Source organism: Pimephales promelas, chromosome 17, assembly GCF_988280905.1.
Source record: "Pimephales promelas chromosome 17, fPimPro1.hap1.1, whole genome shotgun sequence".
NCBI lineage: Eukaryota > Metazoa > Chordata > Actinopteri > Cypriniformes > Leuciscidae > Pimephales > Pimephales promelas.
Genome location: NC_142785.1, coordinates 28,170,010 through 28,189,494, shown reverse-complemented (window position 1 = coordinate 28,189,494; position 19,485 = coordinate 28,170,010). Strand labels below are relative to the sequence as shown.

The following is a 19,485-nucleotide window of genomic DNA, read 5'->3' as shown; positions in this document are numbered from 1 at the left end:
GTTTAGAGAAAAACATGTTTTAGCCGCGATGTTATGAAAAAAAAAACTACACTACCCACAATCCTAAGCGTAGTAGCAACGTCCGTTGATTGGTCCAACTCGCTGTTACCATAGAAACATTTACCTTACTGGCAAACGGCTAGAGCTACTCGCGGCTGTTGTTGAAGTGTACCAGATTGCTCTACATCAGGACGTAGACAGCCGTACCTCAGCTTTCACGCGTTCCCACTTGAGAGTTTTCATTTACCATCCGAACCACATCGTCATATGTGACTTCAGAGATTTGGTCCAGCGGTATCTATCGGACTCCACCATTGTAAAAAGCTAACTGTAAGAGCCGTATCCCTACTAAAATACGTACTTCCGGTCTTCAATTTTTTCGTGACATAGGTCTATTAGCAAGGCATTAGAAATGGAGACCATTTACAAGGTCTTTTCATGTGTGAATTACTCTATAGTGTAATGCATGTAGAGATATGTGAAAAATCGAACGCTAGCTCATGAACAGTTCGTATGAATGAATAAAAGGTGGCTATCGTATGAATTCACTCATAAAAATGTGTATTAAAATATGTATTTATTCATAAAAATGTGTTTAAACCTCAGTAATGGGTGTGTTTAGGGGCTGGGTCAGGGGTAGGTAATTCGTACCAATTTATGCGAACTGGGCAACTTGTAAAATATTTAAAATAGCCACACATTTTGCTCAGATTGGTTCCATAGTTTTCAATCAAAATTAAGAAGTCTCAGTATGAACTCCAATACCATTTTATATGATCTGTTATTCACATTCATTTTATAACTCTATACTCTCCATGGATGTTTATTTTTAGAAACCTTCAGAATTTTGGGTAGAAACATTTGAGACAAAGTTGATACTTTAAAAAACGGAGAGCTCCATTAAGCTGTCTGGCCAATGAAAGAGCAACCCTTGAGCAATAAAATTGCTCTAGGTGTGCGTTCGTGAATTTTAGCCTTGTAGTGTGTCTCTGGGAAGAGGTTAGAGACTCTCATGGCAACACACACACACACACACACACACACACACAAAGACTAAATAAAGACAAACTGCGGTTCAGCCACCAGTGACTCTTTCCAGATGACATGCGGTTAAAGATGTCTGGGTAACTGGGTCAGAAATGGAGTCTTTAAAAAGATATACAATCTTGAATGTAATTGTTCAGTTTGCATGTTTTAATCATATTATTAACTAGGATGTTCTGGTCTTTAAGTGCTTTAAGTGAACAGTATTTGTTTGCATGTCCAGCTGACTTCATCCACCTGTCATTCTCTGTTTCTGTGTCTATATGGACACTTCGCCCTCAGGCTACTCTGACTATATGAAATATACATATGTATGTGAATAGAAGACATGGGAGGATTCTCTTGTCCTGCTCTGGATGTCTCTGTGGTAGAGTGCTGTGGGAATCATGAGGCTGGTTTTTCAGATGCAATCTTATATAGGCCATGCTGTGATTAAAATGATATGCCAGTGAGACGCTGGGAGCAAGATTTGTACATATTTTTTTGTGTAGAATATCCCAGTTCTGAATTTTTTGGAGCAGGCCCAGGTTTGTTTGTTTGTTTGTTTGGTGTGAAAGTAGTTTTCCTGAACTTGAGGAGGGATGAGTTACTTTGGTACAAACAGATTAAAGTGTTTTGTACATTTTTGGTTGGTGAATCTAAAGTTTAAGTTTACGTTGGTTTAGCATGAATTTAAATGTGTTTTTGTGTTGCCCAATACCATGGCTCTGCCACTAATGCTGGTTATAATGCAGATGTACTGCCATTCAAAAGTTTGAAGTTATGCTCACCAAAGCTGCTTTATATATATATATATATATATATATATATATATATATATATATATATATATGTAAAAGATGTAAAAACATTAATAATGTGAAATGTTATTCCTATTAAAAATGACTGCTTTCTAGTTTTCCATGTCACATGATTCCTTAAAAGTCATTCTAATATGATTTGGTGATCAAGAAACATCTTATTATTATCATCACAGATGAAATGGGTTTTGCTGCTTAATATTTTTTTTTTTGCGGAAATCGTAATATTTGTTTTTTTTATATATATATAATTTGTAGATAATATATCATTGACAGATTCTTTGATAAATAGAAAATTCTATATAAAAGCATTTATTTGAAATTGTATAATATATATATATATATATATATAACTTTAAATTTACACAATATTTGTTTTATTGATTTCTATATTTGCATAAAAAAATTTAATACACTGTAAAAAAATATGTTACTTAATTTAAGTGAATTGAATTAATAATTAAATTGAATTAAAATTGAGTTAATACAGTGAAGGAGATTGGTTTAATCAACAGAAATTCAAAATATTATGTTTTCTGAACCCCCAAAACTATCAGTTTATAATTGAATTAGACAAAAGAAAACAATATGGTGATAACGAATTGTGAAAATATATATTTTACAGAGTACTTTTTACTCCTTTAGGCTTTAGTTTACCCAGGCTTGATGGTATATTTCTGAAAAGACAAAATGTAAAGTAGAGTTCTGCTAAGTGGAAATATCAGCTCAAAATTGCCTATTTCATGCAATGAACACACATAACACAAGACAAATACTTCAATAACACAGTAAACCTGAAGCAGCACCTGCCCAGCAAGTGGTACGCATGATCTAAAAGTACAATGTGAAAAGAAGAAAAATAATTAGATTATTTTCTCAAGAAAAGCTAAATAAAGTAGATTTTGGCCACTTTATTCTAAAGTAGAATAAAGTGATTTTATTTCATTCAAATTTGTGTGACTATATATATTTGTTTGCCTTAGTAAACACATCACACCTTCGGTTCCTTTTAATGAGTCCGAAGCTAATCACTCATTATGAGAGAGAGAGAGGGAGTACCAAAGGTGCCCGTACTTTTAATAGAAGCCACATAGCTTGTGTTTAATTATGGATGTTAACCCCTGGGCAGCGTGTGCGCGCATATGTGTGTGTGAGACGCTCACTAATGAGTTAAGAAGTGTAATTCTCTGCGTTGCACATGTGCAGGGCCTTTTTTTGACACCAGCCACCAGACTCCTTTTGGCTTCTCGAGAACCTGTCGCCAAAACAACTAGAGCTGCCCCTCGGGAACCCCGACTGACCCTTCTTGTACGTCTGCACACTCATGATAACAAGCACGGGAGAGACCGTAATTGCAGCATATCTTCTGAGAGCGTACACCCCTTCCGACAGGCGCTGTTAAAACAATCTCTAGAATTTACAGCTTTTCACTGTCTACATCTAACGTCAGCGCCCATTAGGGTGGTTTTTCTCAGAAGACATGCAGTGGTAATCCGATACTTTTTTTTTTTTTTCCAAAGGCTTCTCTTAAAACTTCTTCTTAGCGCCCACTGACTCTTTTGTATCTGTCAATTAAGATATGCTTCTCATAAGCCCCTGTACGGTTTACACAATTTGCTCCCAGAGCACTTGTTACTGGTCGGCTCATGTAAGGTTACAGGAGGGCATAATGCCCTCTTTGCTGCCATTTACTGCATGGGTAATAGAGAGTCTGTGATCTTAGTGTTGCATCTCTGCTGTGCTCTGCCCCTCGGAGGCCCATCAGGGTGTTTGTTAGCTCCATTGACGGATCATTAAAGCTTTTAGTCGACCAGATCATTTGTTCTCTAATGAGAGGGAGAAACGCGAGCCCTGATACTCATCGATGATCAATGTCTTCTGCCTGTTTTAACTGTATCACTCGTTCTCTCTTTCTCGCTGTCTGCATCTTTATCTCGCTATCAGAGATAAAAGTGCAGTTCGAAACGCTTCGGAACAATTAGCCTCACCCCCGTCTAATCAGATCTCTTGTGCAGCCTCGTTTTCATAAAACTTTGTGAATATCCCAAACATGCATCACATTTCCTCTAACGCTCTTGTATTTAATACTTTACAGTGGCTGAATCCTCATTTGCATGCTATCCACAATGAAAAGTATGCAAGATTAGAATTAATGCATCTTGAATCATGGTACGTGTGAAATAGTAGGCCTATCTCAAAGCTCCACAGATGGCGGAATATTTCTAGTGGATTTGCAAAGTATCTGCGTATTTTTGGCTAATCTGTGTGCGCTTTCTGGACTAATATGGCCCATTTGGCATTGCAATATGAAAGACATGAAGTTTATGATGGTTCTCACAGCTTATTCATTAAATGGATGAACTTAAAAGTTAAAGCTGCACTTTTTCCCCTTATAATTGTATTCATAAATGTGTAGTTTGCTAGATTCTGAGAAAAAAAAAAAAGAAAAAAACTACATGGTCAGTATGTATTTCAGTTGATACATTTATTTAACAGATAATCAACAAAACTAAAACATAGAAAGTAAACTTTAAAGGTTTGGTTCACCCAAAAATGAAAATCCTGTCATTGATTACTCACCCTCATGTCGTTCCAATGACCTTCATTCCTCTTGTGAACACAAATGAAGATATTTTTGTAGAAATCTGAGAGCTTTTTTTACCTCCATTGACTGCTTTTGCGCGGCGCGATTTTATTCATACTGCGAGGTAGTCTGGATACCATGGACTTAATTTTCGCCTCATCTAGGGAACCAATTACAGAACGGGGAGGGATCAGCAAGACGATGACGAGGTCTATGCGACACACCGAAGCAGTTTGTTTATATGTATGGATCAAACATGGCAGCAGATGCGAAGTTCAACCTTTTGATGCAGCCAGATATTGTTCTAAGTAGTTTAAAACGCAAATAAATCTCTGACCCATCGTCGTCTTCCTCGTCTAATTTCTTTCGCTCTACATACGTCATGTGGTATAATTGAAATGATTGGCTATGAGCTACATACAGGCACATTTGAAAGACATTCGTAGCACCCAATAAACAGCTCTGGGCATTCGTAAACCACGCCTCAAATATGAGAAAATGAACATGTGGTTCCCAAACCATGTCTCAATCTCAACGTGGTCTGACAATAGCCGGCCTATCCATTGACAGCAACGTCATAGCAACTTTCAAGGCCCAGAAAGGTAGTAAAAACATCCTTAAAATAGTCCATGTCAGAGGTCTCAAACTCGCGGCCCGCGGGCCATTTGCGGCCCGCGAGATGATATTTTGTGGCCCCCTACTTGATATTAAAGTTTAATGTTAGTGCGGCCCGCCGTTGCGTTTGCCGCGTTTTTTTAAATTATTATTATTTTTATCCCTCATGGGCTACCATATATAGTCTCGTGACAGCTTACCGTGGGTTTGTTGTCAATAGTTGTCATAGACAACCACGAAGTACAAATATACTGCGCCTGGAAAAAATGAGCGCGTCGCTTCAATTATGAGCGCGCTGGGCGCTTGATGCGCACCTACATTTGAAACGTACTTGAGCGTGCAAAATATGTGAGCGCGATATGTGAACAGGCGAGCTACCACCACCAAATCAGGCCACAGCTACTGATAGCTCGCGAGCGACGTGTTGGATACCCCTGCTCTAAAACAATGTGAGAATAATCATTTTGAGCTTGTAATATGTGTTGTGTCTGAACGCGTTCAATGAACGTTAGTTAATGAACTCGTTCATATTTTGGGCGAACGTGAACTGAACGTAGCCTACTGTATTACTGCCTGATGAACGTTACAGTGAACTCGTTCATTCTAGTGTCTGTAAACCGAGGAGCGAGGAGGCGTCGTGAGTTAATTTAAAAGGCTTTTATGAGGTCGGTGAGGATGGGAAAATCGTACACGTCTATGCAAACTTTGCCCGTCGATAAAATGATTGTTATCTGTAGTTGTATATGGGTTGTGGCAATAATAATAGCCTAATAATAAAAAAGAAGCTCGCAGCAACATATGGGAAAAAAAGAACTAGTTCATTTTAAAATTTGTGAATTGAACCTTGAACTAGTTCATGTAATGGTTGATAAGAAGGTTTGCTTTGATATGTGCAAAGTCAGTAATTTGCCTGAGATGCTATACTTGTGTAGAAAGAATTATTTGTATTATAAAAGCAGTAATTGTTTTTCTAAGTATAATAAAAGGAAATGTGCCTTTTGGAAAAAAAAATCAATATAATAGTGTTGTATAAAGAAAATAAAAATCAAATATGACTATCATCACAACAAAGATGTTGTGTATAAGAAAAAGAAAAAAGAAAGTTTGTAAAACTGTCAACTGTCAGAAGGACAGCTCATGAAGAACCAATCAAGTACAGAAAGGAATGTTCAAATTCAGAGGAACAGTTCAGAAGAAACGTTAATAATAAAGATTGAGAAGATTGGATCAGTTGTGCTCCATTTTTGGAAATACATTTTTTTTATTTTTTGGAATACTTGATGCGGCCCGGCCTGACCCAGACTCTATCTCCAGCGGCCCCCAGTTAATTTGAGTTTGAGACCCCTGGTCCATGTGACTACAGTGGGTTCAACCTTATTATTACGAAGCGACGAGAATACTTTTTGTGCTCAAAATAACCCCAAAATAATGTGATTATTCCACGTCATTATCCTACGCTGTTGACGTAGTGTAAACAGTGCAGCGTTTCTGGGTTCTACTTCAGAACGTAGGCTCTCTATTGGCCGCCGCTGGTCGCGTGTGTGATGACCCAGGAGTTCTGACGTAGAACCCAAAAGAGCTGCACTGTTTACATGACGTCAACAGCGGGAATGACATGGAAGAGAAGAGATTGTTGATTAAAGTCGTTATTTTAGTTTTTGTTGCGCGCAAAGTATTCTCGTCGCTTTATAATATTAAGGTTGAACCACTGTAGTCACATGGACTATTTTAAAGGTTTAGTTCAACCAAAATGTTTAATTCTTTCATTAATTACTCTCTCTCTCATCGTTCCAAACATGTAAGTCCTTCGTTCATCTTCTGAACACAAATGAAGATGTTTTTGATGAAATCTGAGAGCTTTCTGTCCCTCCATTGACAGCAACGTCATTGCAAAGTTCAAGGCCCAGAAAGGTAGTAAAAACATTGTTAAAGTCACCATGAAATAAAAAATTTCAGTATCTATTATAAATGATGCATTGCATGCCTAAAACAATGTATACTATTCTACTCTTTTTTACTATATAATTTATATAATATATAACGTATAAACATTATTTTATGTATCAATTTTTGCAGCGTACCCCAAATTCAACAGGATAGATATCATGAAGAACATAGCAGAAATATGGAAAATGCCAGTGTATTCCATTTCTTCTTCTGCTTTTGTTCTCAGTCGAGGAGCTAAAACTTCCTTTAGATTAGTGAAACCAGAGATATACTGCAAACCGCCTGCCTAATAGATCATTCTGACAGTTTAATTTGAATGCTTGATTATCATTCAATCTTATAATTGTATTATCCAACCATTCAATTAATTTGGTCTATATTTACACCGATGATTAGGATCAAAATCGAAATTGTAGTCACTGACTCTGCGTGTCGAAAGTAACCGGGCTATCTTTTGAGGTAGCTCTCCTGATATTCCTCCTCCTATGGGAAAGGGATATCAGCTCCATCTGCTCCCGGCATCTTTTCATTAGATGAACGAGCGCTGTTAGATGAGATTGTGTGCATGGACCCACTTTAAATGACTGGACACAACTGTGCTGTGTGATACAAAATGAGCTTACACATACAGTACAGACATGACTCGAATTTAAATGGATGCTTCTGTTCAAGACTGAAAGACTGAAATCTAGTCTCAGCCTCAGATGTCACAGCCATGGACTGGTCAGACTTCCTCTTGTGCTGTGCTTGGCCAGAGAAAGCTGTGATGGAGTCCAGACCTTCTGCAGTCAGTTTGAAGGTCTAGTTACTCGAGACTAGATGAAATCAGGCTTGTAAGTTAGACTTGGGGTCCCACCAAAAATCTTAATTAAAATGTATATATAGCCATCAGAGAATGGATACATGGTGGCCACAAAGGGATGGACATGGTCAGAAACAATGCTCAGGTAGGCCGTGGCCCAATTGGCACCAATTGGAAAACATCCCCCACACCATTACACCACCACCACCAGCCTGCACAGTGGTAACAAGGCATGATGGATCCATGTTCTCATTCTGTTTACGCCAATAGCAAAACCCCAATGATCCAATCAATTCCTGATTGCTGACAAGTCCCGTCCTATATTTGTATCAGATTCTAGAAGACATTTCACTTGCCAACGTTTCTTGCCAACTTTAATTTTAAAGGGGGTCCTGTTATGCCCCCTTTTTACAGAAAAGTGTCCCGGGAATATTTCTGTGACGTTTCAGCTCAAAATACCCCGCAGATCAAATCTAGCAATACAGAAAGATCTTTATGCATCCTCGTATTCAGTCAAGAGTACTTCAGGTTTACTGAAGGGCACACAAGAAAACAGGCCGTGTTTGAAATTCCATGTGCAAATATCGGCAGCAGGCTGAGGGCCCGATACAGCAAGGCTATGTGAGCTTTAGGTCATGTTTACCTGCAGCGGGTCAAACAGTGTTTTCCCTCAAAACCGATTCTTTTTTCCTCACATTCTCTCTCTTTTCCCTTGCGCCTCTCTGCAGATGACGTTCCTCCATACTTTAAAACCGAGCCTGTACCGAGTCAGTTGCACCTGGAGAGGAACCGATTGGTTCTGACCTGTATGGCCGAGGGGAGCTGGCCTTTGGAATTTAAATGGATCCACAACGACACAGAGATCACGCGCTTCTCGCTGGAGTACAGGTCAGTGTGTGTTTTCATGCATGTTTTAAATACAAATGATTAGCAGTTTGTTGTGAAGCATCAAAAATAGAACTGTCTACAATAGAACTGCATTAAACTTAATTTGACAAAAACTTGGAGTCTTTTTAGCGGCTGCTCTGGCCACTTAATTTCCCGTGCCTCAAATAATGTTATTTCATTTCTAAATATCTTTTATTTTTCTCTATTATTTTATTCTATGTGTTGTTTATATATTTCTTTTAGTCATTTATTTACTTTTTTACTTTTAAACTGAGAGTAACTTCCGAATTTGCTTTTGATGTGTTCTGGACTTAGGTTTTAGCAATACGAGAAATATGAATTATAAAATATTCATGCAAAGTCAAGTTTTGTGCTAATGGATTCATGTTGAGAATAAAGTAGAAAGAAAATAAGGTTTTCACCCTCATTTTTTTTTTTTTTTTTTTTTTGAGGTGTTCTATTCATGCAATGAAAGTCAACAGGAGTGTTGTTTTGGACCCCATTGACTTACAGTATATAGACAAAAACAGTTGACTTTCATTATATTGACAAAATCATACTGGTTTGGAATGACATGAGCGTGAGTAAATGATGGCAGAAATTTTATTTTTAGGTGAACTTTCCCTTTAAGTCAGTGGTTTCATCTCATGGTCCACTTTCCTGCACATTTCGCTCCAACCCTAAACATACACATCATCAATATCTGTGTGGGTTTAGCAGATAAAACAGAATAAATTATTATTATTATTATTATTATTATTATTATTTTCATTTTTGAAGTAGACTATTTTGAAACTACAGTATATTTCCCTGAGTTAAAAAAGTAAGAAAATCTCTCCATATCCATGAAAGTAACCAATATGATTAATTTTAGTTGTATTAGGTTATAATCCTTATAATAGTGATTGTAATCCTTATAAGAGTGAAACCGTGAACTGTGATTAGACCAGCAGGAATGTGATGGCACATAAATGGTTCCATCTTTACTTTGTATGGTGACGATTCAAAGAAACAATTATTAGGTGTTGAAGCGAAGGAATCCACTTTTAAGGACGATTGTATCTGCCACCAAATGTGCTTTGGTCATCCAATTCAGACTTTTTTTTTTTTAATTAACTATCGTCTGAAAATAATGTAAACTCTGGAGCTGTGGTGAATGGAGTTTTAATTAAAAAGATAAAACCGGCTGATTAAACTGAGGGACAGGACAATGTTGTGTTGGTCACTGTGCTGTTCTAAGACCTTGTTATCACTAAAATCCAGTTACAGTTGAGCTCTTTCTAACAATGGCTACGTTTATTAAATAAAAGTGAAAATTCTGTCATCATTTACTCGCCCGCATGTTGTTCCAAACCTGTATGACTTTTTTTCTTCTGTGGAACATAAAAGAAGGTATTTTAAATAAAACTCTGTTTTTTTTCTATCCATACAATGAAAGTAAATTCCGATACATCTTGTGTCGACTGCAACTTTCTTGAAAATATCTTCTTTTCTGTTCCATAGAAGAAAGAAAGTCATGAGGGTGAATTAATCATGACAGTTTTATTTATTTATTTTTTCATGTATATGTGAATTATGCCTGTAAAACATATGCAAAACCATAATCTACAGTATGTGTCCAAACAAAGTTATAATCTGTGCTTTGAGACACAGTGAAGAATCCTAACACATTTTTAAAGGAAAATGAAACATGGAGAGAAATGAAAAATAAAATAAATCAATATACAAATGAATAATTATAAATAAACTCTTATGGCCATTTTCAATTTAATTTCAGTCTGGACTGCTGCGTGGTTTAATAATGAGCAGAATTGCTTAAATGAATTAATTATAAACAAGAAAATAAATAAATAGCAAGCTGTATATCCAGAACAGAACAGTGTGGAGCAGAATTGGATGACATCTTGGATGACGTGGGGGTGAGTAAATTATTAGATTTTTTTTTTTTTTTTTTTTAAGTGAACTACTCCTTTAAGGTCAGTAACATTAGTCAGAACGATGACTTGGAACTGTAATGCATAAAGAATTCTAATTGAAACCCAGTTGTCAGATGTTTGTACACTTGTGTTGTGTGGGATGTCTCCTGTGTCACTGGCGTCCTTCTCTAAGACATGTGAAGGCATCTGAAAGCAGGTGGGTCAGCAAAGCCGAATGGTAATTTGGCCATGAATGCTCTTCTATGCAAAGAGAGAGAGTGATGAATCGTCATTTAAAAGCATCCCAGCTCTCACAATGACCTTTCCTTTCCATGCCCCCTGACACATAAGTGTGTGTGTGTGTGTGTGTGTGTGTGTGTGTGTGTTTCTCTCGTACACAAAGAAGACTTTCCCAAATGAGCTCAATCAATTTTTGTCTGGCAGTGGTGTTGGTCTCTAATGCCAGCTCAGCTGACTCTGCTAGTGTGGTGCTAATGACATCAGCCTGCCTGGGCATCCAATGAGCTCAGGCGTGTTTAACACTACCAAGTGCTTTGTGGGATTAAATGTGATTGTGTCATTTTTATTTTTATAATTGCTCCTACCCCTGCTTAAAATGCAGAGACAATTAAGCAGGTAATTTGTAGATTGATACTCCTGAAAAATCAGTTGTCTCTGAGCATCTTGACCTTGTGTTGGGTAATTAATTGTTGCTAATCAGTGACACTTGACTGATTGCTGCTTCACTGATTTGTCATTAGATTGGTTGTTTTTTATTTATTTATTGTAATAATTCTCCAAATTGTGTACAGTACACTACCATTCACAATTGTGAATGATAGTTTTATTCATCTAAAGTATCGCATTTTTCACAAAAATATTAAGCAGCACATCCATTTTCAACATTGATAATAATATGAAGTGTTTCTTGAGCAGCAAATCACCACATTATAATGATTTCTGAAGGATTATGTGGAAATAGAAAACAGTTATTTTAAATTGTAATAACATTTCACATTACCGTTGATCAATGCCTTGGTGAGCATGAGAAATAAAATATCGGAGCGATTACATGAAATTGTAAATTAAGTAATTGTGTCAACCTGTTATTCAATGTTGGATATTTCACTGTTTTGATTTCTTGCTCTTCTGTGGAACACAAAATTCTGCCCAAATGATATTGTGAAGAATAGATCCAAGTTTTCAGTACTTCAATATTTCCTGCCACTCAAATCATAATACAAGGACAGCATTTGAATGTGAATATCATTTCCATTGGAGGGAGAAAATAAATATTATATCTATTTATTTAACTGTATTTCTGAAGGCCTTGGGTCATAACAAGAGAGATTTTGAGGAGAGAAAGAGAGAAAAAGCAACCTAGCCTGATCACATGTCACCAGATAAAAGTCTCGCAATTATGTTTTAATGCTATTCTCTCTACTTTTTGTTCTATTATACTTTGGTTTGGTTTGGTCTCCAGGTTTCACTCTAGGGTTTTCATTTCTTGTGTTAAAATCTCAGCAAACAAGTTCCTCTCACGGCTGACTCTCAGACCATTTTCACATTAACAGGGACAATTTCTCGTTGGATCTGCACAAATTAACTAGAGTTCAGTGCAATAATTTGCCTTGTCTGGAGGATGGCAGAGACGAGTTAACCACTGAGGGTTCTCACAGAAATTCTGTGAAAGATCCTTTAATATCCTTTAAAATAAGGTGTAATGAGTTGAAATTTCTAACAGTTTTTATCACAGTTCGGTAGTCACAGTTTCCAGTTCTACTAGGAGAGTTTGATTAGGAAATGTTGAAGCTGATACCAATAACTGTTATGTTAACACTGTGAAGGGCCAATGCTAATTACATTATTTATAAAAGAGCCATTTTTAAAGGCATTAAATGAATATTTCACCCAAATACCAATGTTTTTTTTTTCATCATTTACTTCTCCTTGTGTTGTTTCAGACCTGTTTGACTGAACAATGCCATCAGTGTTTTTTTTTTTTTTTTTGTTTTTTTTTTTTCATCCATTCAATGAAAGTCTATAGCTCCAATATAGGATTTTTGTTTTTACTTCTCTTGCAAAAAAATTATATTGTCACTAAATGACCCTATTAAAGCTACACTATGTAGCTTTTTGGCCACAAGAGGGCGCAGTTTCCAACAATAACAAAGGCGTATGTTTATGACGCAGTGACAAGCTAAATGATGGGACTTGCTGATGGATCTAATAATGTTTTGGGCTTTTTTAACATTACAGTGGTATAAAGCAGGTCGCGACTGCTAATAAGAGACATATATGACACGCGAGTCCCGCGGATATAAAGGAATAAGGAAATTTCATCCTACTGAACGCAAGTGCTGGATTACTCACACAGGTCAGTTTATTAGATGAATTAAACTTGTGAGAAAAACGCAGCGCTGTTCCACTTGGTATCACATTAAACACTATCACACTAAACGGCATTTAAATGTGTGTTGACAGTTATAGTTATTCTACGTGTTAGTTCGTTTGCTATACGAAACTAGCAGCTAGATCAACATAAGAATAACATATTGACCATATTCTAACATTTCATCATGTCAAGCTAACGTTATAACATTGATTTGTTTTATGTACATTCGCTCACTTGTCTAATAAAGCTGTAAATTCGTGACTTGTGAAGTTCTGTCAAGTCCAAATTAGTCACGGATGCTAGCTCTCTATCGAGTGGAAGTCAGTCTCGGACGCCAGCTCTCGGCGTCTCAAAAACATCACGCTGATATTGATCCTCATTTTAGTTCTCCTTGTTTGTCCCAAAGTCCGCTTGCCATGGTCTACGTTTGAACGAAACAAGAACTGGGTGCCGCTAAAAATTACTCGCTACGCAGTTGTCCACATCTGTCGCCATGGTTACGTCATGGCTATGGCAGTACGAGCGGAAACCGAGGATAGCGCGGATATTGCGTCATTGACAGGCGTAATTGTTTTTCCGGGGCTTCCAGAACTTTGGAGACTTTTGGGACATTGTAAGTACACAACTGCAGGAAATGTATCACACTGTGCAAATGATTTTTGTATATTTTATTACAAACTTCTTACATATTGGACCTTTAATGCCTGGTACACATTATGTGATTTTGGGCTGTCCCAGACAAAAGACCAACCATTGTAATTTCTGTGGCCTTGACTTCTAAACCATACCTGTCAACACTCCCATTTTTCCCGGGTTTCTCACGTTTTTTAGCCCTATCTCACGGACCCCTCCCGGTTTGTTATTTCTCCTGGGAAACTCCCATAAATTGCATGGCCCAAACTCCTTTATTAATAATCGGACCAATATGTTTGTCTAATGTTGACCAGTTGCAAGATCTTGTATTAAATGCATTATATTTACACAATCCATACACCATATATAATTTCAACCCGTTTGTCATCTCACCCTGGCAACCTATATCCCAGTTGTGCAGTCGTGGAAAGCTCAACCCGAAAGTAAGCAAACCTAATGTTGAATGTTGAAAACCAAATGTTGACAGCTATGTTCTAAACATGTCGTGCCCAAGTTTATTAGATCCATGTTGTACAGTGTGATTTGTGTTGATCTTATAGTATTGCTAAATATAGAATATGTTAACTTTTAATCTAAATACTCACAATTTCACTGTCATTGATCATTTAAAACAGTTTCAAATCAATTGTGAAGTCATCGACTCCTAGTTATATAAACTGTGTACAGTGTTCCTCCAGTATTGAAATAAACAGACCTCCACTTGTATTTCTTATGTAAGCAAACAACCTCTTCTTATTTCAACATACCCGTCATTAGTGTCCCCATAACAGCAAGTAGTGTGGTTGTTTGGTTACTGAAAGGCTGTGTCATTCATCAACTATATGCACTGATTATTCTATAGGCAGCAGATGTTATCAGTGTTTCCTGTAACAGCGCCTGCAGGCTGAGCCGACGTTGCGTTTCGCTCCCAGCAAATTGAATCACCTGCAGCGTAGGCCTGTACAAAAAAAAAAGATCTGCTTTCTTCCTTTCATTCTTTTTTTTTTTTTTTTTTTTGAGAAACCCTGCAATGTCAAAGACAGCACTGGAGCAGAAAAAGCGTTGTGGTGTTTTCTTCTTTTCATGTAAACATTAGCGCGTTCTGTTGTGACGCTTTCCTGATTTCTCCGACCGGATACCGACACACTTATTGAGAATGGCTTTCAGTCCAGACAATGCTAATGGTTTCTTTTTCCGCACCTGAAATATGAGACTTCTAACCAGCATTCTTTTAGTGTATCTGTGTGTGTGCGTGTCTGGTGGTGTGTCTGTGTATGCATGAGTGCATCCATAATCTGGTTTCCAGTTCCCTCCCAATGGAATTGTTGCAGTCTGACCTTACAGACATTGTTGAATATGTTCATAAGTATGCAGTTCAGGCCAGGATTGTGTGCAGTTCGGAACTGAATTGAGAATGGGTTTTAAAATTCAACAGCTCAATTTGAACAGAATTTGGTTGCACTGAATACAGAATTATATGAGTGCAACAGTGTCCACTTTCTCAATAGGCTGTGGATGAATGTACGTAAAACTATTGCTTTAAAGATGGTTTTCACTGAAATGTATATTTATACAAATATTTCATTATTTTGAGAGCAAAGGGAGATTGACGTCATTTAAAGTGTCTCCAAACGCTTTAAAGTGTTCCTTGAAACAAACTAGTGGCGGGAAACTGATAACATAGGAAAACTGACAAGAGAATGAATGCCTGGTATTAGTGTTGAAGTACTCGAGACCGGTCTTGAGACCACTTTTTGATGGTCTCGTCTCGGACTCGACCACTTTTGGTCTCGGACATTGAGGACTCTGGATTTTTTTCCCAGACCAGACAAGCATAGCTGTCAAGCCTCCGTTTTTTTCCGGGTTTCTCACATAGGCTATATTTTATCTCTTTTCCCGTTTTAGTATTTTCCCGTAAATCCTGTATTTTTACGCTCTGACTTTGTGAGACGTACAAGTTCGGACAGATTCGGCTTGAAGTTGTTCATACTCGGACGCGCCGCCGCGCGTCCACAAAGAAGACACACCAGGCGTGTAAAAGAGACAGATGTCTATTTGGGACTCGGCTATTATTTCAAGTTTTTCAGTAATACAGTGTGATTTGTGATAATCTTATAGGATTGCTGAAATCCCGCAGTCTGTAGCAGGTGTAATACAGGCAAACAGAATACAGTGTCTATGAAACCAAACTGAATAAAACTGTACAGAATGGTTAATTAATACAGTTGATAAATCATTTGAGCCTCAATTATTCTGGTATACATTGAAGCCTTTTCAGTATTTCCCTGCGTAGTGATATCCGATGAGTTCCTTAACCTCTCCAGGGTCTTACAATAACGTTGATGCCCCGATAGAAATGTGAATTAATCTAGTAAAGGCAGTCTGAGAATAATGAAAACCTATAGAAATGCTGGGCGGTGATAGTTTTCAATGATTTAAGTTAAGATAGTGTTGCAAAAACATATTTGCAAACATAAATAACATTCCGTGGGCAGGAGTCAGGCTATTGAACCAAAGTATTTCAATGCCCAAGTTCTTTAAATGAAAAGTTTTTCTTTGACATCTTTGAGTTGCCCCTGCAAATAGGTTCAAGTCACAGAGAGACTGACCACCACTTCATCCAACAGCGACGGGTTGCCAAGGCAACATCGGCACAGACGGGTGTCTGTTTGTCAGCCGTCTCAGTCAGGGACGTTTGAACTTCATCTGCTACCTTTTGCTCCTGTGCTTTCTCACTCGATCTCGCTCGTTTCCCTTCTCCGTTAACGGAAGGCTAATTAAGGGGACCTGACATTGCGCTCTGTTGGCTGGAACATCAATCAATCAATGTCTGAAGCCCCGGCCCCTACTGACTCTCTCAACCTGCTGCACAAGCTCACAGCTCTTTAAAGGTTAATTATATTCATTAGAGAAAGAAGGGACGGGGCGGAAGAAGGAAGATAGAGAGGAAGTCACCCTGAATATATGCCGCTTTATTCTTCACCAAACTCTGCAAGGTTAAATTCAGAGCCACAGCACCATCTGCCAGAATACGAGTGCGTCCAGAGTGCCCAAGTGGACTTTACATGGTGTTTGGCCATTCAAAGTGAGATTGTGACTTTTAAGGAACAAGAGGTCATCAGCATATAACTTAAACAGCATATAATCCTCATTCTAGGTTTTTATTCATCCTAATTTATCTCTGATTTCTGCACCGTTCTTAAAGGGATACTCCACTTTTTTTTTTTTTGGCTCATTTTACAACTCCCCCAGAGTTAAACCATTGAGTTTTACCATTTTCGAATCCAGATTCGAAAATGGTAAAACCCAACTGTTTAACTCTGGGGAAGTTGAGCCTATTTCCAAAAAAGTGGAGTATCCCTTTAACAGGTATGAGGTTTTAAATGAGCATTGCGGAAGTTCTGAAATGTCTTACCGTTACTGACACCAGTGGCCGTTAGAGAAACTGCAGCCAGTCTCAGAAAAGAAAATAAATTAACCAGATTAACTACCTCACAGATTATATATATATATTATTAAATTTGGTTTTCATACATCAATTTGTTATATAAAAAATCCTGTCATCCAGCCATATCCTCCCTTCCTCTTTCATCCTCATCCTTTTCACCACAATGACAGTACAATGAACCTAAAAAAATGTAGGATGTTGGAGAATAACAATGTCTTTTCTGGTAACCAAATGCTTTTTAATCATCACTATTGCTTCAATGCAAATGAATAAGAGTGCCGTTATTTGTTGCATAGTGAGGTGCATGTTCTAAATCTGCAAAGATTTGGCTTACATGAACTTCCCCAACAAAGTGAGTATAATAAGTAACATGCCAAATTGGCAAGTGATATGACAGCGTTACCTGTATAAACCCTGTGTGTGTGTGTATATATATATATATATATATATATATATATATATATATATATACACTCACCGGCCACTTTATTAGGTACCCCATGCTAGTAACAGGTTGGACCCCCTTTTGCCTTCAGAACTGCCTCAATTCTTCGTGGCATAGATTCAACAAGGTGCTGGAAGCATTCCTCAGGGAGTTTGGTCCATATTGACATGATGGCATCACACAGTTGCCGCAGATTTGTCGGCTGCACATCCATGATCCGAATCTCCCGTTCCACCACATCCCAAAGATGCTGTATTGGATTGAGATCTGGTGACTGTGGGGGCCATTTGAGTACAGCGAACTCATTGTCATGTTCAAGAAACCAGTCTGAGATGATTCCAGCTTTATGACATGGCGCATTATCCTGCTGAAAGTAGCCATCAGAAGTTGGGTACATTGTGGTCATAAAGGGATGGACATGGTCAGCAACAATACTCAGGTAGGCTGTGGCGTTGCAACGATGCTCAATTGGTACCAAGGGGCCCAAAGAGTGCCAAGAAAATATTCCCCACACCATGACACCACCACCACCAGCCTGAACCGTTGATACAAGGCAGGATGGATCCATGCTTTCATGTTGTAGACGCCAAATTCTGACCCTACCATCCGAATGTCGCAGCAGAAATCGAGACTCATCAGACCAGGCAACGTTTTTCCAATCTTCTATTGTCCAATTTCGATGAGCTTGTGCAAATTGTAGCCTCAGTTTCCTGTTCTTAGCTGAAAGGAGTGGCACCCGGTGTGGTCTTCTGCTGCTGGAGCCCATCTGCCTCAAAGTTCGACGTACTGTGCGTTCAGAGATGCTCTTCTGCCCACCTTGGTTGTAACGGGTGGTTATTTGAGTCACTGTTGCCCTTCTATCAGCTCGAACCAGTCTGGCCATTCTCCTCTGACCTCTGGCATCAACAAGGCATTTCCGCCCACAGAACTGCCGCTCACTGGATGTTTTTTCTTTTTCGGACCATTCTCTGTAAACCCTAGAGATGGTTGTGCGTGAAAATCCCAGTAGATTAGCAGTTTCTGAAATACTCAGACCAGCCCTTCTGGCACCAACAATCATGCCACGTTCAAAGTCACTCAAATCACCTTTCTTCCCCATACTGATGCTCGGTTTGAACTGCAGGAGATTGTCTTGACCATGTCTACATGCCTAAATGCACTGAGTTGCCGCCATGTGATTGGCTGCTTAGAAATTAAGTGTCAACGAGCAGTTGGACAGGTGTACCTAATAAAGTGGCCGGTGAGTGTATATATATTTTTTAGGAATGACTAGGACCGAGTTAATCAGATTTCATCCTTCTCTCTTTATCTAGTAGAGTTTAGCTCATGTAGTGTGTTTAGCCTGCAGGGGTGAAGGCAGCCCAAATGTTTCGGGGCATGTGTGAAGCTTTGTCTCGCTATCACACTAAAAAGCTACACCCCCCACCAGGCCCCCAAACTTCCTAATTAGTCTATTAGCGCTAATATACTTCACACAAGAAGCAATTTACCATGCCTGGCAGGATCTGCAACCCGCTAACCTCATCGCTAATATCATTTGATATTTCATTATAGTCTGTTAATAACAGCTCTCTTCAACTCTTGCATTCTAACAAGACACCCGTCATTCAAGCCCTATCACTCTATCCACTCTCACTTTCCAAACTCCAGCCGGATTCCTCCACACCCACACAATCTTCCGTCTCCCACGGTTAGCGGTAGGTTAAACTACAGGTCTGGAATCAGTGTGGTACCAGATAATAGACATTAATAGCTCTTCAGTTCTTGTGGACTGTAGTCTGCTCTCAGAGTTTATATGGTGCTCGTTTTTGATAGTATGTCAATTATGTGACGCCCATTTTGTGTTGGGATATATTTATTTATTTTAAAGTTTATTTATAAAAAACAATATCATTCATTTTGAAAGTTAATTGAATATTTATTTTTTTGTGATTGCCATATTTTCAGCTTCTGTGTTTTGAAAGGTAT

The 19,485-nt window shown here is 38.2% G+C and overlaps 1 protein-coding gene across 7 annotated transcripts in view; it reads left to right on the top strand.

Annotated features, from left to right (window-relative positions):
• sdk2b (sidekick cell adhesion molecule 2b) overlaps nt 1–19,485 on the top strand; it is a 328,267-nt gene that overhangs the window by 220,524 nt on the left and 88,258 nt on the right. For all 7 annotated transcript variants that reach the window (XM_089122340.1, XM_089122336.1, XM_089122334.1 and 4 more), the window contains one exon: nt 8,521–8,680. In XM_089122340.1, coding sequence (XP_088978466.1) covers nt 8,521–8,680 — 160 coding nt within the window. The remainder of the gene's footprint in view (nt 1–8,520; nt 8,681–19,485) is intronic.